At 33.3% G+C, this 23,794-nt stretch overlaps 1 protein-coding gene across 1 annotated transcript; it reads left to right on the top strand.

Moving 5' to 3' along the window:
* Positions 1 to 1,540: 1,540 nt before the first annotated feature.
* LOC106664743 (probable dolichyl pyrophosphate Glc1Man9GlcNAc2 alpha-1,3-glucosyltransferase) lies at positions 1,541 to 17,601 on the top strand. The gene is made up of 8 exons (XM_014390723.2): positions 1,541 to 1,881; positions 7,470 to 7,742; positions 10,960 to 11,152; positions 11,490 to 11,726; positions 11,782 to 11,887; positions 16,070 to 16,203; positions 16,285 to 16,424; positions 16,503 to 17,601. Exons 1-8 carry the CDS (start codon positions 1,823 to 1,825, stop codon positions 16,918 to 16,920), a joined length of 1,560 nt encoding a protein of 519 aa, XP_014246209.1. The 5' UTR covers positions 1,541 to 1,822; the 3' UTR covers positions 16,921 to 17,601.
* Positions 17,602 to 23,794: the final 6,193 nt, after the last annotated feature.

The raw sequence follows: 23,794 nt of genomic DNA, 5'->3' as shown, positions 1-23,794 counted from the left end.
CTCCCCGAGATTAAATGGTCCAAAATCTTGGGGTTTGTGAACAGGTCCAAGAGATTTATGCAGGTGAGCCGACCAAGTCCCAGACCTTTTAGGGACGGGGTACTAGTCTACCCAGGCATTTAACCCCTCGGGTCTTGCTCGCCCACCCTGCATAATATATATTGTTCTCCTTATTAAATCCCTAACAATTCCTTTATTCTAGTATTGTAGTGCTATTTTTTCTCTTTTCTTAGACTTTCAATCTCTTCATCGCCTTAAATTGTTTATCATTCCTGCATTCCTGTTAAGATCTTAAACCAAAAGGTCGTGTATATTTCTACATAAAGGTTTTCGGCGACCTTAACATTCTAAGCACCTATAAAAATAGACTTTAGAGTTTTAATGTATACATTTCCACATACACACATATACATAAAGAAATAAATGTCCTCATTTTCTGCCAAATTTTTCCCAGGGAGGCGTCAGTGGCTGCAATGGTTTAGGCATTGACACAGTGCTCATCACTGTAAGGTAAAGGTCTCGGGTTCAAATCCAGCAGCCCTCGTTTGAACCTGGCATACTTACAAAAAAAAATTTTTTTTTCAAAAACACCGGCACTTCAAGGTGTGATATGACCTCTGTTGTTGTAATAAATATGTATGTATATAAATCATATCCCAAACCTTCAACACTCCTCTAAAATCTTAGCCTTATCCTTTACAAGGGGACAAATGGGGCAAGGCTAGAATTTCCTATCCTAGAAAGTATGTTCTGCTTCCTCGCTGGCTTGTGTCAAGTTTATGTTATCTGACGTTTTAAAAACAACATGAATAATCTTCTTTTTTCCTTCTTCTTTTTATTTTCCTTGTTTCCTTTTACCCTTTTTTCTCTTTGCGCTTTTCTTTCTTAATGTGGTTTCAACATTCGATTTTCGATATTTAATATTTTAAAGAATATATTACTGTCATTATTGTTTTGCTCATTTTATTATATGTTTTATTATTACTGGTATTATTATTTTACTGTGTTTATAAAACTAAATTTACTTCTAGAGTATGCACATGTAAGGGGCCCTCTTACTCCCCTCATACCTCTCACTCATTCACACAAACAGCTATATACACAAACAAATATATACATATATACAAGATGTAGAGGTACACAGAAATCATTTATAATATTTACAATACTTACAGACTGGGAAACAACCCTGGCTTCTTTAAAAATCAGAACAGGGGCCCAACAACCCACTCTTGTGCTCAAGGGCTGTCATTATATTAGGTGCCATGCCTACTCGCTCCCTGAAAGGAGCCAAAGCGTGGCATATTTAATCTTTTCCAACTGTACAGTTTACTTTCTCAACCAATTTTCCTTTAATGTATAGTTCATTACAAATGAATAATTAAGTTATGATTTTTACAAATGGACAAATTTATATATATTTTTTATTGCAAAATTGTATATTTATTTATTATATTTTGAACATCTGCCCGTTTAAATAAATAAATAAAATAAAAGTGCGCTGTGACAGTTTAATGATAAACCACGAGACGACCTGGTGCTGGTTGGGGGGGGGGTCCCCGCCGTTGCCGTGGCACTTGGCACTTGCTTAGGACTTCGCCCTGTCGGCTGTCCTCAGTCGGTTGATCCGAAGCTGTCAGTTCGTTTTGTAAACATTAAAAAGTCCTCAATAGTGTTTTTCCAATTTTTTTTTTAATCTTCTCAGCTTCGGATGGACTGATTTAATGTCAGATGTAGCGCCAAAGGGAATCCGTGAAATTGTCTTTTTCTAACCATTTTTCTATTATTTTGGGTTAAACAGTGATTTCAACCGGCATCTGAGATGTTTATGATAATCGTCGGTCTTGCCTCGTGCATTAAAATCCTCCTGATGGCCTCATAGTGAGTATTTTAACATATTTATGGTAGATCATAAGTTCAACAACTATACTCTTTATAACGCAAACATTTTGAAATTGGTTTTGTGTCAACCTCAGTGAGGAACCGTACATACTTTGTAAGTGATAAAGCCTGGCTCGTTTTGTTAAAGTGAGGTGGTTGATCTGCAAGTCGAACAAATGTTGACTCAGCACGGGGTCTGGTCTAAACTATGTTACATAGACTGGCTCATTTTGTCTTCAGAGATGACCAGTATACAATTTTTAAGTGACTTGGTCTGACTGGAAGTCATGTAGTTGATCGGCAAGTCCAACAAATGTTGACCCAGCATGGGGTCGTCCTAAACTCACCAGCTTGTTGTTACTCAAACAAATTGCAGCTTTGTGCCATCTTCAGAGAAGAGCAGTACTCAATTTTAAGTTCGTTGGTCAGACTGGATGTGAAGTCACGTAGTTGATCTGCAAGTCCAACAAATGTTGACTCAGCACACAGGTTCAGTCCTAAACTCACCTGTTTGTTGTTGCTGAAACAAATTTCAGCTTTGTGCCATCTTCAGAGATGAGCAGTACACAATTTTAAGTGAATTGGTCGGACTGGATGTGAAGACAAGTAGTTGATCTGCTAGTCAAAAAAATGTTGGACTGGCAACTATATTCTTTATAATACAAACGTTTTGAAATTGTTTTGTGCCATCCTCAGTGAGGAACCATACATACTTTGTAAGTTACATAGCTTGGCTGGTTTTGTTAAAATGCGGTGGTTGATCTGCAAGTCAAACAAATGTTGACTCAGCACGGGGTCTGTCCTAAACTCACCAGTTTGTTGTTACTCAAACAAATTTCAGCTTTGTGCCATCTTCAGAGATGAGCAGTTCACAATTTTTAAGTGACTTGGACTGACTGGATGTGAAGTCACACAGTTGATCTGCCAGTCAAAAAAATGTTGAATGCAGCTATACTCTTTATAACGCAAACATTTTGAAATTAGTTTTTCAGAGATGAGCAGTACACAATTTTAAGTGACTTGGTCGAACTGGATGTGAAGACAAGTAGTTGATCTGGTGGTCAAAAAGATGTTGGACTGGCAACTATATTCTTTATAATGCAAACATTTTGAAATTGTTTTGTGCCATCCTCAGTGAGGAGCCGTACATGCTTTATATGTTACATAGCCTGGCTCATTTTGTCTTCAGAGATGAGCAGTACTCAATTTTTAAGTGACTTGGTCTGACTGGATGTGAAGTCACGTAGTTGATCTGCCAGTCAAAAAAATGTTGAATGCAGCTATACTCTTTATAACGCAAACATTTTGAAATTAGTTTTTCGCCATCCTCAGTGAAGAACTATACATACTTTGTAAGTTACATAGCTTGGCTGGTTTTGTTAAAATGCGGTGGTTGATCTGCAAGTCCAACAAATGTTGACTCAGCACACAGGTTCAGTCCTAAACTCACCTGTTTGTTGTTACTCAAACAATTTCAGCTTTGTGCCATCTTCAGAGATGAGCAGTACACAATTTTAAGTGACTTGGTCGAACTGGATGTGAAGACAAGTAGTTGATCTGGTAGTCAAAAAGATGTTGGACTGGCAACTATATTCTTTATAATGCAAACATTTTGAAATTGTTTTGTGCCATCCTCAGTGAGGGGCCGTACATACTTTTTATGTTACATAGCCTGGCTCATTTTGTCTTCAGAGATGAGCAGTAGTCAATTTTTAAGTGACTTGGTCTGACTGGATGTGAAGTCATGTAGTTGATCTGCTAGTCAAAAAAATGTTGAACTGGCAACTGAACATATTTTTACATATAAAAAAGTAGTGCCCACCAAAATAAACAAAAAAAATTGTTTTGAAAAAAAAACAGTAATAAATTTAAGTTAGCATTTAAGTAAAATATACATATACAAAAAGAACAACAGTTAATATATATAAACGCTTACCTGCTCTTTATAAACAGCCAAGGGTTGGATCTGCACTTACAAGGGAGTGGCAATGGACACACAATTTTTATTGAAACTTTCTTTCTGATACTAGATCTAAAAATGTTAGGCACGTGTTTTTGTTCACTTTTTATAACGCAAACATGTTGAAATTAGTTTTTCGCCATCCTCAGTGAAGAAGAACTGTACATTCGTAGTAAGTGACATAGCCTGACTGGTTTTGTTAAAATGCGGTGGTTGATCTGCAAGTTGCTCAAATGTTGACCCAGCACGGCGTCAGTCCTAAACTCACGTTTGTTGTTACTCAAACAAATTTTAGCTTTGTGCCATCTTCAGAGATGAGCAGCACACAATTTTTAAGTGACTTGGTCTGACTGGATGTGGAGTCACGTAGTTGATCTGCCAGTCAAAAAAATGTTGAACGCAGCTATACTCATTATTAAGGAAAAATTTTTATATCGATTTTGTGCCATACTCAGTGAGAAACTTCACACTTTTTGACTAACTTAGCCTGGCTGGATGTCAAGACCTTACTTTAAGGTGAATGATCTGCTAGTCAAAAAAAAAAAAAAATGTTGAACCAACACTCCACACTTGCCAGTTTTGATGGTACTCGAACAAATTTCAGCTTTGTGCAATTTTCAGTGAGGAGCTGTATGCAATTTTTAAGAGATTTAGCCTGGCTGTGTTCAAGTGAGGTAGTTGATCTGCAAGTTGAACAAATGTACCAGCACAGGGCCCGTCTTAAACTCATCAGTTTGATGTTACTCAAACAATTTTCACCTTTTAGCCATCTCCAATGAGCTGTACATACTTTTTTTACTGTACATATATGTGCAATGTAACCTGACTAACTGTGTTAAAGTTGATGGTGTTGATCTGCAAGCCGGTGAATAAACGTCGAACCGGCACTGAGTCCATCTACTACCTACCACTGTGTTACTCACTATTCAGCTTAATGCCATATTCAGTGAAGAATTGTACATGCTTTTTAAGTAACCCAGCTTGATGACTGGCTGTATTAAGATTGATAGTTCATCAACATGTTTGTGCACAAATGCTGAACCAACTGGGTATGTTTATATTAGGTAGGAGTCGGCCTCTTTATGACCAATTTTATGTACTGTGAAATCTCTATCCCTTTGTTAATTTTCAGGCTTTTTATCAAATCCCAAAGCTTTGTTAATGTTTCAGAGGACATGTTCTTTCTTTTTCCTGACAATATCTGAACCGGTTTGTTTCTGCTTCCCTGAGTGTAACATATACCTCCAGAGTCACTTTTTTTTTTGCATGATGGATATAAATTTTAATTTGTACCTGGAATGCAATTGAACTATTTGCCTTTCTATTAAACAACTGGATGCTGATTATTTCAAGTTGTTATTTACGTCCTGGAGAGTTAACTGAAATTCTAACTGAATTTTAGGCCTTTGTTTTTTCCTTTCATGCACTTTATGCTCATGCCTAATTTTTTTAAATTACCTAATATAAAAAAAATAAATTCACAATGTTCTTTCAATATACAAAAAAAAAAAAAAAAAGGCAGAAAATTTGAACAATTGTACAACAAAGATTCTGATAAATATTTGATCACCAAGGTCGTAACTGTTTCGATAATTCAAAAAGAATATGCTATTGCATACAAATCCAGACTACTTATAATACAGTGAAATCTCTTGCTAAAGGACAGCCACTACTTTAGTCCTCTTTTATAAAGTGGCCTCTAAAGAGAGGTTTTTGTTATAATGCTTTGCTAAGCTTTAATTTATTACTTCTCAAACTTTTCGTGAGAATCAAAAATTTCTTTTCTTTCTTGTAAAGTCATACTTTGGCGGTAAATCAGTTTACATGGCAGTGCCCTTTATTTGTCGTTTCCTCTAAGCAGTTGTATAAACACATACAAAATAAATCTTCCATGCTAATGTGTAACTGTCCTGTAAAAAGGTGTCCCCTAAACTGAGTAGTCTTTTATCAAAGGTTTCATTGTATATGGAAGGATGTTTTCCCCTAATTTCTTGTGGAGGTCGTTGAAGTGATAAACGTGTAGAAGTCTTTTCCGATACTTTTGTGTTCCTCAAGTGCTGCAGCCTTATAGTAAAAAGGATAGCCAGTAGATTCAGTCAGAGACAACCAAATTTCAAATATTCTGTTACTACTTGGAAACAAGCCTTTCTAATCAGATTAAATTATTTGACAAAAAATTTGATTGTTTATTGATTAGATACTTTTTATCAGGTAATATTCTGACTAATTTCAATACAAATTGTTTCCCAATTGTGTTTTTCCTTTCTTTTAAGTTTTGATAAGCTATGAGAGATTATTAGCTGTTTTTGTTGTTTGATATTTTATTGTACAATTTGGATTGCAAATAGTTAATAGATAGAAGGATTGATAAATAAAAGAGAATTATTTATTTGTTTTTTATGGGGACTGTAGTGATTAAGTTGCTAGGGTGTCCATCTCGTATTTGCCATGCTAGGGTTCTGTTTTTTTTTTTTCCCCAAGTTTTTTTATTTTATTTTAATAAACAAATACATAGTGACCCCAGGACGATACCTTTATTCACCACACAATTTATTGGCACCTTTATATATATATACACTGCTGGGGAAAAATTAAAAAAAAAAAATCCTACGACTAATATTTATTGTGATATGTGTTTAGTCTGTGTATAATATAATGTATGAATCCCTAGTGTATTTAATAAATTAAATAAATAATAAATATAAGTACATATAAAATAAATATAAATATGTACATAATACATATGCACACACACTGTGTACATATACACATATATATATATATAAGGGGTGTCCCAGTTCCTTCTGACGAAACTCAGGGAATCGATTCTACTCTTCGTTTGAAGCAAAAAATGCTCAGGAGATAATTTTCGGAAAGTTCTGTATTTTGAAGATATTCATCAATTTAGGTTTTTTCAACTTTTCGCTACCTTACCACATAAAAACGCTTACAACTTCCAAAATGTAGGTATTTTTTGTAACCTCAGTAGAACGTGCAATCATGACCAAAATTTTAAATTTTGTAATTTTGACATGTTTCAACTGATATTGGCTAACATTTTACCTCATTCAGATTACTGCAAAGAAGTATCTTACAGCAAATTTAGCGTTCTTTCAAATGGTGCAATTGGATTTGTTGTAGTCTCAACATTTTGGAAGTTGTAAGCGTTTTTATGTGGTAAGGTAGCAAAAAGTTGAAAAAACCTAAATTGACGAATATCTTCAAAATGAAGAACTTTCCAAAAAATTTCTCCTGAGCATTTTTTTCTCCAAACGAAGAGTAGAATCGATTCCCTGAGTTTCGTCAGAAGGAACTGGGACACCCTGTATATAGCTACATATTTTTATAACAAAACTTAGAATAAATGGGTACATAAATACATGAATAAATAAATTATATACAAACAAATAAAATACATAAATTAAAATAAATTAATTAATTAAATAACTAAGTTAGGTGTTAATAAATTTAAGCCTTTCCTTGAGGTCCCGTAGGGTTTTGTGTTCTGGGTTCGAATCCCAGCAAAGCCCGTTGAATGTTAATAATTTAAAAAAAATATTGTAAATTGATTTGACCCCTTGGCTGCAACGTTAAGCCTCCCTGTTTCTAAGTGTTGTTTCGGTTTCAGTAAATCGACAGATTTTGAGGTCCACCGTAACTGGTTGGCAATCACGTACAACTTACCTATGAAGAAGTGGTACGTTGACAACACTTCCGAATGGACGTTGGATTACCCGCCATTTTTCGCCTGGTTCGAATACTTTCTGTCACAATTTGCTGCATTCGTCAATCCGAAAATGTTGGAATTGACCAACTTAAATTACAGTTCAACCAGTGCCGTCGTTTTCCAAAGGATGACAGTAATAATATCAGATCTAGTATTAGCTGTTGGGACCAAGAGGTAAGAGTATAAATAAAATTTTCATTTATAAATACACACAAAGACAAAAAAAGGACATATTTGTTTATTTTCCATAATAACCACGTGTAAAGATTAGTAGTTGATTTAAAGGTAAATACAACATTAATAACTTGTAGTATATCTTTAGAGTCTTTAGACTTTACAATATTTAGATTTAAAATAAAGAAAATAAGTTCAATTTCATCCTTTCCGGAGCCAATTTGTCAGTGAGTTAATTGATGTTTTTTTAAATTGTTTTCTTTGATGAAACAATAAATTTGAGTAAAAAATTATTATTTTCTTGAAAGCATAGTTTTAAGTTGAGAAAATCTTGCCTGGGCAGATGTGGCTAAGGACGGACGTAGCCCAAGTCATGGGTTTCCATGCTCTAACATCCATGTTGGTCTACAGCAGTTCAGGGCCACCAGAAGTCTCATTCGAAGAGAAAGTAGTAGTTGACCACGGTGCACAATGGATCATTTTATTGATCTTGCCATTTAACTGCTTCCTTGATTCCAAACGATTTTCATCGGAAGACTTCGTGTGCTGATCACTAATATATTCAAGCTTCACCCAGGATGTTAGCACTTATCCCAGGAGGGCATCAATTTGACCAATCGACGTTAAGCAGGTACCTGTCAAAAAAAACTGCAGACCTTGTGGCTCAGGGGAATTTGGGTAAATGCAGAAAAAATAATGAAACCAAAGAAGAAAAGCAGAACGAACAAGTGAACCATCCGGAAGAACAGCACCTCACTACTAGAGAGAAGCATAAACAAAGGGAGTATGATGTTAGCACTCTCGAAAATAAGTCACGATACCATCAACAAGACTCAAACTATGAATGCATGCAGGAAAGTATCACAATTCGCGATAGCGCATTAAAAATTGCTGGCAAATCCGCATCAAAATTCCTAAAGGACATCGACATATACGCAACCTCACAGATGGATGAATAGTATGTGAAGCCATCAGGCAAAAGTTCCGACAAAAAATTGTTCTCACTGGCGGGACCGTCGAGAAAAGCATAGAATTTGCAGCAGAAACTGACAAAAAATACGAAGCAATAATTAATAAAAAAAATGAAATTATAAAAAATCTAGAAACCCAAATCCAAACATTAAATTTAAATAACATGCAACAAAAGAACAATAGTGATGGAAGTGGTAAAAGTAAATAACATTTTAGAAAACCAGGTCTTGGAAAGGATGCAAGCACATGAAATCATGCTAAATAACATTATGGGAAGCATAACAACAACGAACAAAAAAATTAATCACATTCAAGATAATAGCATGCAGGTTAACAAAACATAAAACTGATTTAAACATAATTATGCCAAATATTACACCAAAAGACAAAAAACACCTCATGCAAGCAACAACTCCCTCAAGCACCCCACAGTTACCAATCATAGACATAACCAATAACATCGTTCAAAATCAAAATCCCGTGGACACAAATTACAAGGAGAAACAGCAAAACGACGCTAAAGGAGAAAAAGATTGCGAACCCCAATTTGAACAAAGTAGTGATAATCAAGTCTAAAACTAATGAAACCTCTACCGCCATCAAAGAAAAACTTAAACACAGATTTGGCCACAAACTGCTCGGCATAAGAATTACAAACATGAGGCCCACTGCAAATGAAAATTTAGCACTTCTAGTCGAAACGGACAACTATGAAAAGAAACTAGAGTCATGTCCCTAATTAAATGTGCTTGGATTGGAAGCAATTGGACCGTCCAAGAAAAAGCCCACTATTACTCTATGCGGCATCTCGGATGAATACACGATAAGCGACCTTCAGGAAGAACTGTTGGAGCAAAACAATGAACTCTTTAAGAATGAAGATGACCTTAAAATTAAATATAGAAATAAAAAAGGAAAAACTTTCAACTGGGTTGCAGAAATCAACCCGACGATATGGAAAGAGGTTATAAAGTGCCTAAAATTTCAAACATGCAAAATTGCTAAAAACCAACTCATTTAAATGCGTTAATTGCGTCAATGGAAAATTACAAAATGTTGATCATATGTCAGGTGACAAAATATGTACATTTCAAATAAGGGCTAAAGCGTATGTCAAAAGTAAAATCAATTATTGGGCTTATTACATCTACAATATTTCAGCTAAACGCACACAAATCCACAAATGTCGGTAACGAACTGAGGGAACTGATCGCCTGCGATGGCATCGATATCGTAGCAATGCAGGAGCCATGGATTGAGAAGAAGGTCAACTCGTTAGGGATTACGGCAACCAGATTTGGTGATAAAACTCGTAGCACCAAAGCTGTGGTACTCGGTTAATCAAGAAATCCACACTCTGGAAATAAAGACTAATATCCCCTATATTGCTGCTGTTCTTGCAAAGAAAAACCTATGTGAGATGGTCATCGTCAACGTTTCACATTGGGTTCTCACTACTGGAAAGGCATCGAGTAGAAAGGCGACAATGCACAAATCAGCATCTCGCTTGGACAATTGAACAGTGGTGGTTTATTCTCTCCACAGATAAGCGCCAGTTTGGTTTGTCAGATTACTGGGACTGTGTATGGAGAAGACATGTAGAATGCTTTGCTTCATGTGCTTGAGTGACTTTTCAAAGACAGTCAGTTATGGCACGGTGTGGAATAAACTTCCATGCCCACATTGAGGAAGTTCTTCTGGAAGTTGGGGATTCGCTCTCTTGGGGACAACTTCGTGCGCATGATAATGCTCGACTCCATGTAGCTCGGGTTGTCACCCATTACAAGGAGGATGTAGAAATTACCTACAATGAATTGGCAAGCACATTCTCCTGACATGAATCCCCCAGAACGCTTTTGGGACATGGTAAAGAGATGGGTTAAACATCATTTGTTGAACGGTTGTAAACCACTTTTGTTAAAAATGAGATTCTGTTTCACAAGATGAAATCTGGTTGCTGATTTACTCAATGCTTAGAGACTTAAAGGCCCTCCTAATAATAATTTTTATTAAAACTCGAGAATTTCTAATCTCGTTTAATTTGGTTTACATTACAAAAAAGTGTGCTGTAATTAATATAATGATAAAAATACATTTCTTTTGAAATAAACTACAAAATGCAAGTGTCCGATTTTTATTTTTTTTTTAATCTTTGTGTGTATTTTTAACAGCATCCAACTTAAGAAGAATTTTTTATTTATTATATTGAGACAAAATAATTCTTTGCCTTCTTTTTCCTTTTCAGATTATCGACTTATCTTTCCAATCATCCTAAAAAGAAATGCAGCAAAAAGAAATCAAAATGGAGGTCTCCGTCTACTATATTTGAATTACTAGTGCTTGTTAACGTTGGTCTGTTGATTGTAGACCACATGCATTTTCAGTATAACGGAGTATTACTTGGAATTTTATTAATCTCTATCTCATATGTCTTAAGTGTGAGTTGTAACTTATTAAACGTTACAACAAAAGATGATAAAATGTTACTCCTACAGTTGGAAGTAATGCAGCCTTATGCTTTACCCCTCCTTGTGAATCAATCCGTGCCTTTTACTTCATGAGAACAAATAAATAGTGGCCTAGCTTCTTAAAAAAAATTTGTTTGAATTATATCAAAAGCTGAAACGGTAAAATTAAAGTAAATCAAAGAAAATTAAAATGTTAAGATTCATTTTGCTTAATATACTTAGTAATTATATAAAAAATACATACATTTAATTCGACTTAGATTCGCAATTAATTTAATCAATTATTAATCGTAAAAAATATTTTCAGGATGAACATCTACTTGGAGCATTTTGGTTTACATTTCTGCTCAATATGAAGCATATATTTTTATACATGGCTCCTGCGTACGGAATTTATCTTTTGAAAAATTACTGTGTTACTTACAAACAAGGAAAGTTTTGTATTAAATCGACAGCTGTTCAATTAATGAAACTTGGTTCGGTTGTTCTCGGCGTGACGTTCTTGTCCTTTGGTCCGTTTATTTTAATGGGGCAAGTTGAAAAGGTAAAATTTATAATATATACGTATGTAAATTTGTTATTTATTGGTCCTTTTATAGGTTATAGCGCGTTTGTTTCCATTCAAAAGAGGACTGTGCCATGCTTATTGGGCTCCTAATTTTTGGGCGTTGTACAATTTAGTTGATAAAATTGCAGCAATGATAGGTGAGTTTTGATATAATTTTATTAGTTGAATGTAACCAATAATTGAACACTTTATCCTAAAATTAATTATTCAGAAATCGTCAGATGCAGTCTGGTGTGATGTAGGTTTCAGAAAAACGTTTTCTTTATCGTGCCAACGTTTCGATCTTTATTGAGATCATCTTCAGACCCAGGCCCTTAAGATGATCTCAATAAAGATCGAAACGTTGGTACGATAAAGAAAATGTTTTTCTGAAACCTACATCACACCAGACCGCATCTCATGATTTTTGAATAATTATCGATTAACGGTTACTAACCACCACACACTTTATCCTAAAGTTGTTTAACAGACATTGAATGTCATTCAATAAATAAAGCAAATGGTCAAATGTTTATATACAAAATAAAAACTGTTAGATCAATGTCTTGTATTTCACAGGAACATAAACTCCTTAAAATGTTCTTTTCTTCTCATATTTAAATTTTTATTAAAATGGCTGTTATTATAAATGTGGGATTAATGATTTTATTTAACGCTATTTAAAAAAAAAAAATCGCAGGCATTGGGAAGCATAAACTAATCATATTTAAGTGTTTAATAAATAGCTGTTATAAATGTGGGATGAACGATTTTAATGCATTTTTTTGGTGACGCAAGGTCAAAAAAATATTTTAAGAATTGTGCCCAAGTGTTCTTGCCAAAGGGCCCTACAAGCCCAGAAAACATTAAGCAATTTATTTAATTTAAAAAAAAATTTAATGCCTTTGTGTGCGTGTATTTCAAGGTTAAGAGTAGGATAAGAAAACAATGTGCAGAATCGTATTAAATGAGATTAGATATATAAAATGTTGCAAAAAAACAAGACACTTAAAGTAAATTAGGCCAAAAAATTTGTTTTTGAAAAAATCAATTAGCGTTCATTTTAAAAACAATTTAAAGCCCTTAAATACGAATTTTCATGGCTACCAGAAAATAGACATTTTTGGGCTGGATAAGTGTTTTTTTCCCCCCGACTTAAAATTTTATCCACATTCAATGCATTATGGTCGTTAGAAAGTTGAATGTTTTTCTTTCTGTTTATGCCCACAATATTTAGTTTAAAAAAATTATAAGTGAGAAAAATAAGGATAAAATCAACAAAACTATTTTATTTTATTTAATCTGTACTTCTAATTTATTATAGGAAGCCAGATTTTTACTGTTATGTGTAGTTTATAAACTTCTACACCTCTGTAAAGTTTCCTATGAATCTGTGATATCGTTTCACAGCCATAAAAAATTTTACTATTAAAAAAAATATATAAAAAAAAATCACAGGCATTTGGAAGCATAAACTAATCATATTTAAGTATTTAATAAATAGCTGTTATAAATGTGGGATGAACGATTTTAATGAAACTTTTATTTGGTGATACTAAGGCAAAAAGTATTAAACACATGTTCAAGCATTTGTGCCAAGGAACCCAGAAAAAATTAATTTACTTAATTTTTCAAAAATACGGTATTCTGCCTTGCTGTGTGTGTATATTTCAAGGTTATTATGTATAAATACATATTTTAAATCTAGGATAAGAAAACAATGAGTAGAATTTTTGGGCTGGATCAGCTGGGGCATTTTGATTAATTATTTGTTCTCTTGTGTTCCCAAATTTGGACTTAAAAATTCATAACTACTCTAGATTTGATCCAAATTCAAAGCCATTATGATTGTTAGAAAGCTGAATGTATTTTCGTTCAGTTTGTGTTAGCAACGTTTAGTTTTTAAAAATCATAAGCGAGAAAAATAAGGATGAAATCAAAAACTACTCAAACGTTTATTTATTTTATTTTTTTAATCTCCAGTTCCAATTTATTAAAGAAAGCCAGATTTGTTCAAGTGGTGAAAAAAGATTAATCTTAAAAACAATGAACCAGTGATGAAGAATAACCACTGCTCCCATATACAGCAATCCTTCCTTCAGCTAATTTAATATAATTAATAGCTAATTATTCATTGACAACTTACATGGAACCCAGATTGAACAGACAAGTGCACAAGAGATACTTCACTTTGTAAAAAGGCTGCTGGATAAATGACAAAATTTACAAAACCTACGACTTAAATTATATTACCTACATCACACTTTGGCTCAAGAAAGTGTTCCAACCTCCAATGTATCCAATCCTTACAATTCAGAATCTTCCAAAATTGCTTCTTCTTCTAAGTTCTTCCTTTTATGTATCCAATCTTACCATTCACAACCTTGACCAATACGTCCTTCACGTAGCGAAAAACAGCTACAAGAAATTTTACAATTATCCTATTACACAAACCCTCATGTCAGAAACCTTTCATCCCGCACCCTTCCAAAATAATCCTCTGACAACTGAAGCATCACTGGCCAAGTAAAAGTGAAATTGATTAACATAGGAATGACTAATTACATTTATATTTTTGAGTTAATTTTCTTTTGTTTTGTTTTTTAAGGTGGTATCAAATTTACTTAAGCACAGCAATTAGCACAGGTATAAATAAATGAATTGAAAAATTCTCGGCTCCAAAGGCTCATTGGAAAAAAACGCTCAGGCACCACATGTGTAATATTTTTGACTTACAATTAGTATGACCAAAAAAAAGTTTTATTAAAATCGGTCATCCCATGACCCATGACCTTTGTTACATTAAAGAAATTACATATTTTCAATAAATTGACTATATAAGTTTAACAAGTAATTACATGGCAGAGCTGCGATTTGGTACGCATTGAAGGTGATTTAAGAATAAGGTGGCTTTGATATCTTTGCTGCACTGACTCCCTGAGCGCAATTTCAGTATTTGTGAGAGATTCTCAGATGACCTTCTCGTCGTGCTCTTATTAGAGATATGCTGAGTTAGAGCACCTAAAATAGTGGTAGTTAGTTCGGAACATCGTGCTGGAGGACAATGAACATGCAGACAAGGCGGTAAAAGCTGTGTCGTCTTGCCCCCAGACCAAACTACCACAATCTGGTGATGCTAAGAACAAAAAATTGTTTGAATGAAAAAATCATCTGAGCTTTTGTGTATCAAGATCACAACACAGTGATAGTTTGACATGCAAGAAACGGATCATGGCTATCACACGATTGTCACACGGATACCTGCTTTGGAGCGAACCCTGCTCGTATTTACAAATTTTTTTTTTTTCAAAAACACCGGCACTTCAAGGTTTGATATGACCTCTGTTGTTGTAATAAATATGTATGTATATAAATCATATCCCAAACCTTCAACACTCCTCTAAAATCTTAGCCTTATCCTTTACAAGGGGACAAATGGGGCAAGGCTAGAATTTCCTATCCTAGAAAGTATGTTCTGCTTCCTCACTGGCTTGCTTCAAGTTTATGGTATCTGACGTTTTAAAAACAACATGAATAATCTTCTTTTTTCCTTCTTCTTTTTATTTTCCTTGTTTCCTTTTACCCTTTTTTCTCTTTGCGCTTTTCTTTCTTAATGTGGTTTCAACATTCGATTTTCGATATTTAATATTTTAAAGAATATATTACTGTCATTATTGTTTTGCTCATTTTATTATATGTTTTATTATTACTGGTATTATTATTTTACTGTGTTTGTAAAACTAAATTTATTTCTAGAGTATGCACATGTAAGGGGCCCTCTTACTCCCCTCATACCTCTCACTCATTCACACAAACAGCTATATACACAAACAAATATATACATATATACAAGATGTAGAGGTACACAGTAATCATGTATAATATTTACAATACTTACAGACTGGGAAACAACCCTGAGTCCTTTAAAAATCAGAACAGGGGGCCCAACAACCCACTCTTGTGCTCAAGGGCTGTCTTTATGTTAGGTGCCACGCCTTGGCTCCTTATAGGGAGCAAGTAGGCATGGCACCCGACATAAAAGCAGTCCTTGAGCGTGAGAGTGGGTTGTTGAGTTCCCTGTTCCGATTTGTAAGGAAACGGGTGTTTTCCCATCTCTGAAAATCGTAAATATTATATATAATTATTGTGTATGTATATGTGTATATATATGTTTCTGTATATGTATATTGTGCATTTATGTAAATGAGTAAGTGAGAATACTCCCATCGGCCCTCACAGTGCATTGGGAACTGTTATGACTTGGTAGCCTGCCATTAAAAAAAATTGTTCCATGTTTTAAAATTTAATTAGCATGTTATTTCGAGGTTTTTTTATTGCAGGTAAATTTTTGGGATATAATATTGAAATATCTCATGGAAAAATGACAGGAGGTCTAGTTCAAGAATATGACCATTCTGTGTTACCAAGTATAACTCCGTGGATTACAATGGTCTGCACAATTGTCTCTATAATTGTAAGTTGAAAAGATGAAGAAAAAAAAAGTCTTTACCCTATTACTTTGTATATTCTAAGTGATTTCATTTTTATTTTTTAGCCATGTCTGTGGAAGTTGTGGACTAACCCTGGTAATCCTCTCCATTTTGTTCGGAGTTTAATACTTTGTTCTGGCTGTGCTTTTTTATTTGGTTGGCATGTACACGAGAAAGCAATTTTGATGGTTATTATACCACAAAGGTTTGTCGGGATTTTACTTATTCATTAAAGTAAGAAAGAAATAATGTAGAAAAGACAAAGATTTTTTTTTTTTTTCAGTATATTAGCAGTGCTTTGGAGAAAGGAAGCAGAAGTTTTCATTATGCTTTCGACCGTCGGCCACTACGCTTTACTGCCGCTTATTTTCACTCCAACCGAGTCGTTCATTAAAGTCCTCATGTTCGTCAGCTACAGTTACTTCGTCTTCACCATTTTGCTCGACCTATTTCAAGCCGAGTCTTCCAAATTTACATTATCTTTATTATCGCCGGTGGAAACGGTGTACATGTACGGTTTAATGGCGCTATTTTTATACGAACATTTTCTACACAAATGGTTAACTCTTAACAAGTATCCGTTTCTTCCTTTGATGCTCACGTCTTGTTATTGTGCAGTGGGAATTATTTACAGCATCGTCCGATATTATCGAACATTCCTACTTATGAGTGATAATCGATACAAACAAAAGACGTTTTAATGTTAACTAGTAAAATTGTTTTAATTTACTTTGTTGTGATTCTGTTTTTATTGTACCTTTCAAATCATTGTGATTATTTATATTATAAGTTGCTGGTAGTTTAGTTTTATTAGTGTTTAGTTTATGTTACATGACATTTTATGTTTGCAATATGGAAGAAAAACACTGGTTTTATTTACATAAAACCAAGGAAATTGATTAAATTTAAACAATCATTAAGTTTGGAAATCAATAAAGATAATGTTTTGTGACTTTTTTAAAATTAGATTTCCTGTAATGAAATTAAGAAGTCAAAAACGTTAATTAAATCAAATTTATTTCCAGATGCAATAATATTATTATTTTCACTGGTGCTGACCAATGTCTGATATTTTAAACAGTACCAAAGATTTAACCTAAATCTAGATTTTATTCGTGTTTTGTAGAAATACAAAGCTTCGTGGATGGCCGATGGTTCTTCGGTATGTTGTTAAAAACTTATTTGGTACTGATCGTTTAATCATTCTAATTTGTACCATTAACCATATTCGCTTAATGCAATTCAGAATTTATGAATTGTAATATTTTTTATCCTAATATTAACCTACAGATACTACCATTAATGGGAAAGTACCTGAATTTGCTCCTAATTTTTTAACTGTGTACTAAAGCAGATTCTAAATAAAGAGGTAAATAAAACTATATTTTAAAAATATTTTTCTTTTATTCTATTGAGGCAGCCGGCAATCGCACAGATGCAGGAATATCCCAAGGGATCATCTTAGGACTCATCCTTTTTACAATATACATTGCAGTTATTCCTACCCTTTGTGAAACTTCCCTTACAACCTGAACTTATGATACTAACATCCTTTGCTCTCATAATTCATAATCGTACCAACGTGACTGAAAAGACAAGAATTCCTCAACAGACGCTTCAGACTTAGTACAAAACTGATGTAGAAACGACGGACTCTACAAAACAAACAGGTGGAAAATGGCTGTGAGAAGATTCACAAACAATTACCATCCAGCTCTCTTTCAGGTAATCAACTCTGACAACTGAAGCATCACTGGACTTACAACCTGATTAGGTGATTACTGCTGAGTAGGGTAAGACGTGACCAAATTTACTCAAGCACAGCAAATAGCCCAAGCGTAAATAAATGGATTAAGGCTATCATCAGAAAGTTTCATTCTAGAGAAAAGAATAGTCAATATACATTTTAATTTTATACACTGAAATTAAGCACAGGGAAAAACACTTCTATAATCCATTTTTGGTTGAAAGTACAAATAAGATATAATTATTTCTTTGTGTTTATTCCATTATTATCCTCTTTCAATTAATTAATCTTTGTGTAAGGTGTTGGTTGAAATAAAAAAGCTACGCCATGAGCGGGATTCGAACCCACAACCTTCAGCTGAATACGCCGCTGCTCTACCACTTGAGCTATCGTGACTTCGATCCACTCGGACGCCAACTCCCCATCTCAACCACGCCTTTTGAATTTGGGTTCGAATCCCGCTCGTGACATTAGCTTTTTCAATTCAACCAATACCTCACATAAAGATAAATTAATTGAAAGAAGTTATTTGGCCAATCGGACCACGAAATATAATGGATTATCTTCTTTGTGCATTTATTGGATTGGATTTACTCTTGAGTGTAATCTACACTGATTTAAGTTGGATATTTTGTATAATAAATGTCTGTTTTTTTTTTGTTTTTTTTACTTGAGGCCAGTTCTACAAGAGCGCTCAAAATGCGGCGTTTTAAATGGCTCCTGCCTTTAATGGTTTTTGAAAGGGAGTGTTTGAAACGGATGCTGGGAAACGCGAGACCATTTTACATGAGTGTATGGACAGTGCATTTCAGTGTATTTATTTGCAAAATGAACCCTCTTCAAGTATAATGCGTTATGAGGATTTTATTGTTGAAGCAACTAGGGAGAAAAAAATTCTGGATTTCTGTCCAACAATTCGCCTTCACTTCTATAATCAAACTAATTGTGTAAATAGGTGGATGCAACTCACCTTACAAATGAATTTTTCGGTGTCGAACATCACATATATAAATACATACATAAACATAATGTCCTCAACGTCTATCAACTTTTCCCACACATTCCTTATCCCAACGCACCAATTATATACAAAACCTTCAACACTCCTCCAAAACTTGATTGGAATGAAATTTGGAATGAACAAAAAGCCCGGGAGTTCACGCTCTGATAAAAGCCAACTGCCTCTGCGATATCCACTTGACGGTGTCTTCCTTGACTCATTCTTACAATAATATTGTGAACTTCTGGTTCAAGATGGTGACTTTCCATGGTTAAAGAGAATACAACTAGATTAAAATGGAGAAAAGATGAGAAAAAGTGTTTGTTTACCAAATGAATAATCTTCACGTTTCCTACTCTTAAGTAAATCCGTTATTAAAAATGAGAATTAACATTTTGTTTTTGGGTTGTATTTTCTATTTTATTTTATCCAACTTATAATTATAATAAATTGCAAGTATCCCTATTCATTTTTAAGCAGTTTATTTGAACTCTTCTTCTAAGGTAATTTTTCTTTTTCTAACTCATTTTATACGTTTCTTTTTTTCTTAAATAATCAACCCTACACTGGCAGACAGTTTATACACTATATAGTGGAATATGTATTTTATTATTTTTATTAATTGTACACATATGTATTTATATCTTATTGATTTACTGTTAATAAATTTTCCATAACAAAATAATAATAAATAAATTGCTCATTCTTGAGACTGCAGTTCAGTTTTACTTGGGCTTGAAAGCACTATTTAATAACGGATTTATTTCAATTACAAAAAAAAGGAAGTGTTTTATAGTACCACCAGGTCGGTAAAATCAATGTTCATTCAACCATTCAGAATTGCAAGGTCAAGACTATGGAATTTGCTTTCCCGAGAAGTACGTTCTGATTCTTCGCTGGTTTGTTGCAGGTCAATGGTATCTGAGTTTTGAAAAAAACACAAATCGTCTCCTTTTTTTCCCTCTTTCGTTTCTTTTTCCGTCTCCTTTTACCTTTTTTCTCTTCCTGTTTTTTTTTCAAAATATGGTTTCATCATTATTATAAATACAATAAATAATATTTTAAAGAATATATTATTATCGCTATCATTTTGCATAAGGGGCGTCAGTGGCCGCAACGGTTTAGGCGTTGACACGGTGCTCATCACTGTAAGGTAAAGGTCCCGGGTTCGAATCCAGCGGACCTACATTCAAACCAGACATACTTACAAAATGGGCTTTTTTCAAAAACACCGGCACCCTGAGGGTTTATATGACCTTTGCTGTTGTGAACCCTCGTAAAAAAAAATAAATAAATAAATAAAATAAAATGTTTTGTATAATTAAATTCACTAATTTCATGGTCCGCTTGACCAATTAATATATTATAATTAATTAAGGTTTTTAGTTGATAAAAAAGTCAATGGCACGAGTGGGATTCGAACCCACGATCTTCGGCTTGATACGCCGCTGCTCTATCACTTGAGCTATCGTGACCTCGATCCACTCGGACACCAACTTCTCATCTCAACTGCAGTTCTATATAATTTATTATGTCTTATTATTATATTAATCCATATATGTTTAACTGTCATAATTGACCATATTATTTCAATTAATTACTATTATTATTTTACTAAGTTTACAAAACAATTTATTTCTAAAATATGTACATGTCAGGGGGCTTAAAGTCCTATTTGTACCTTTGGAACAAATAAATAAAATCATACATATATGAATCAAGAAATATGAGATTAACGGTGCATTTGAATCGCCAAGATGAACGTCTGTGTAGATTGAGCAACGTTCTGAGCATTAGCGTTGCTTCTACCGCATTAGAAACGCTAATACCGACATTTTACGCATTAGTAATGCTCGTCTGGATTAGATCTTTTTTTCTATACAAATGCATTGAAAAGTGCTGTTTGTTATTCAGAAATCGTGAGATGCGGTCTGGTGTGATATTGCAAAACACGAGACGTTACCATATAAGCTTTTTCCGAAAAAAACGAACTGATTTCTGGTGTTTCTAGTTTCATACCAAACTTAAACGATCTATTATCATGCAGTTAGAAAATAAATAAATAAAAATTATTACATTATTCTGAACTTTCTGTTACAATTTTGTTCGTTACTTACTAATTGGAATTTTCTAATTGATGTGCATGTGTTTTTATTTATTTATTTTTAACGAAAAACTTGCTATTTTAAAAATACGTTGTGATTTGCAAGGGAATTTAGAAAGGTAAATAGTCTCGACGTCCGGTTTTATTACCCAACTATTATAATATCTCTCATCTACCCCCCTCCATTCTCGCTAATAAATTATATTCACACACACCGCTTTGCTTGATCACCTTGGCCTGCAAAGTCATGGCCCACTACACTTTTGAGGGTCAACATCGGTTAATTCCATAGTGTCATTTTGGGTTACCGAATCGTCAAGTCTCACTAAACATTCTAGTCGTTGAGGGCCAGTTAGTCTGATTGATCTCCTTAGAGTGCAGGGACTTGGTCCGGTACATTACTAAGGGTCAACATGGGTCTTATGCCATGGTGTCATTTTGTGGTTCCACATTTTTTTTAATTTATTTGTGAAAAGTACAGTACTACACTAAGAAAAAAACATAAATAGAGAAAAAAATTTAAGGAAAAAATAATAAAACCATAAGTAAAAGTAAGTCATTTAACCAATCTGCACATTTTCGCCTGTCACCTAAAAGCAGTGCTTGTAACAGGTGGCAGGAGTTATGTCAGTGAACAAAATGGCTAAAAATGAAATCAGAAGGACTGAGGTGTATATGACCGAATACATGCAAGAAAAAACAAAATAATGAAGAGAGAAAACAAAGATAAAATGAAATGCAATAAATTCAAATAAAGATAAAACAGAAATTAAAGAATAACATAATTGCCATATATGCCAACTATACCACAAAGAAAATTCAAATTATAAATTTAAAATTTTTACAGTAATAAATTTTTTGAAATCATAATAAGAATTAAATAATTATTGAGAAATCATGAGATGCGGTCTGGTGTGATGTAGGTTTCAGAAAAACATTTTCTTTATCGTGCCGACGTTTCGATCTTTATTGAGATCATCGTCAGGGCCTGGGATTTACAAACATAACAAATACATTTAGGATGTGGAAAAGTGAATTTATTCAATGCAAAATATATTTTTTATATTCAATCAAATTCACTTTTCCACATTCTAAATGTATTTGTTATGTTTGTAAATCCCAGGCCCTGAAGATGATCTCAATAAAGATCGAAATGATGGCACGATAAAGAAAATGTTTTTCTGAGACCTACATCACACCAGACCGCATCTCACGATTTCTGAATAATTATCGATTAACGGTCACTAATCACCACACAGTGCTGTTTGTGTTAAAACGCGTTTTGAGGGGTGTTCCAAATACCTCATTTTTAGCGCTCATGTAGAATAGGTGTAAATGTGTTCGTAATAAAAATAAAAATGTAAATATAATTTGGGTTCATTCGTAAGGTTGTTGACTGTTATTGAGTATTGATTAAATTGTGTTATCTTTTCTTCTATTTCTGTCTTGACTTGTTTGTTTTTCATTAGACTATAAATTGAGTTTTGTTTTTCCAGTGGTATGTTTTGATGCATTGATCCATACAATATTTTGAAAATTTATTATATTTATAGCCTATTTATTACTAGTTTCAATTCAAATAAATTTTATTTTTATATGTATTCAGATTATATTTTGAAACAAATTTTGTAAGAAAAAAAAATATCTGTGTAAAAAGCTTTTCAGGATTACATTCACTTTGTAAAGACTGAAACTATTTCTAATGATCTTTCTAATGATAACGGTTAATAAATTAAAAAAATCCACTTACAATAAAATCATGAGAAGTTAATTGCTTCTTGCTAAAAGTGCGCAACATCAAGTCCACGTTATTGCTCCGACATCGACTCACTTTCAGCAGTACGTAAATGGAGAATTTAGATTGAGAATAGAAAAACTATGTAGTCATAGGCTGAAATGACCTCGTCTATAGTGTATGGAGCTTAAGTGACAGGACAAGACCGATGCCTGACTCGACCTGCTGAAGTACGAAGTTGGTGATTCTCAGCAATAAAGTTTAATATCTGCTTTTGAATCTATTAGCAGTAATAATCATAATTTCTTGCTTAATTTAACACATTAAATTTTTTCTTTATTATTATTTACAATAAAAACTTTATCATTATATTTGTAAAAAGATTATATTTAAAAAAAATTAAAAACAAAAAATAGTATAAATTAACAATAACAAAAATTTGCCAGACAATAATAGCAATTTTTAAGATTTATTGACGTTAAAATAATATTATTTATAATTAAAATTGTGGAAAGGTTGTATGATTTACATGTAAAAAACAAACAAAAAAACATTGTAATAAATATAAATATAATATTTCAATCCAGTTTTCAAGATATAAAAATATGTAAGAAATTAATTAAATGAAAAATAAAACAATTAAAAAAAGTGCAATGATTATAAATCCACAAACCATGAAATAATAACAATAATAAATTATAAATTAAATTTCAGTTCATTTCTATGTATAAAAAATGTATGATTCAAGCAGTTTGTAACAAAATGTTCAAATATTAAGTACATAATAAATAAAAATAGAAATATTACATTAAAAAAATAACATGATATGTATGACTGCACAACCTTCAATTGAGTAGTAATGTAATGTTTTATTGGTTTTATCTTTTAATGAATAAATTTTCTATTTGTAAATTGACATAATAAATTAATTTAATTTAAACATAGACACTTTTTCAATAAATTTGGTTGATTAGGTTTAAAAAAAAGAG

Source organism: Cimex lectularius, unplaced genomic scaffold, assembly GCF_000648675.2.
Source record: "Cimex lectularius strain Harlan isolate CLEC.00 unplaced genomic scaffold, Clec_2.1 scaffold154, whole genome shotgun sequence".
Lineage (NCBI taxonomy): Eukaryota > Metazoa > Arthropoda > Insecta > Hemiptera > Cimicidae > Cimex > Cimex lectularius.
Note: the sequence above shows the minus strand (reverse complement) of the source record. Positions and strands in the feature narration are given on the sequence as shown.

Bases quoted from the DNA above. Each gene is read 5' to 3' on its own strand.
- LOC106664743 (XM_014390723.2), top strand. From the start codon at position 1,823: ATGTTTATGATAATCGTCGGTCTTGCCTCGTGCATTAAAATCCTCCTG. The intron at 11,727-11,781 runs GTAAAATTTATA...GTCCTTTTATAG, and splicing joins TAATGGGGCAAGTTGAAAAG to GTTATAGCGCGTTTGTTTCC. The intron at 11,888-16,069 runs GTGAGTTTTGAT...TTTTTATTGCAG, and splicing joins TAAAATTGCAGCAATGATAG to GTAAATTTTTGGGATATAAT.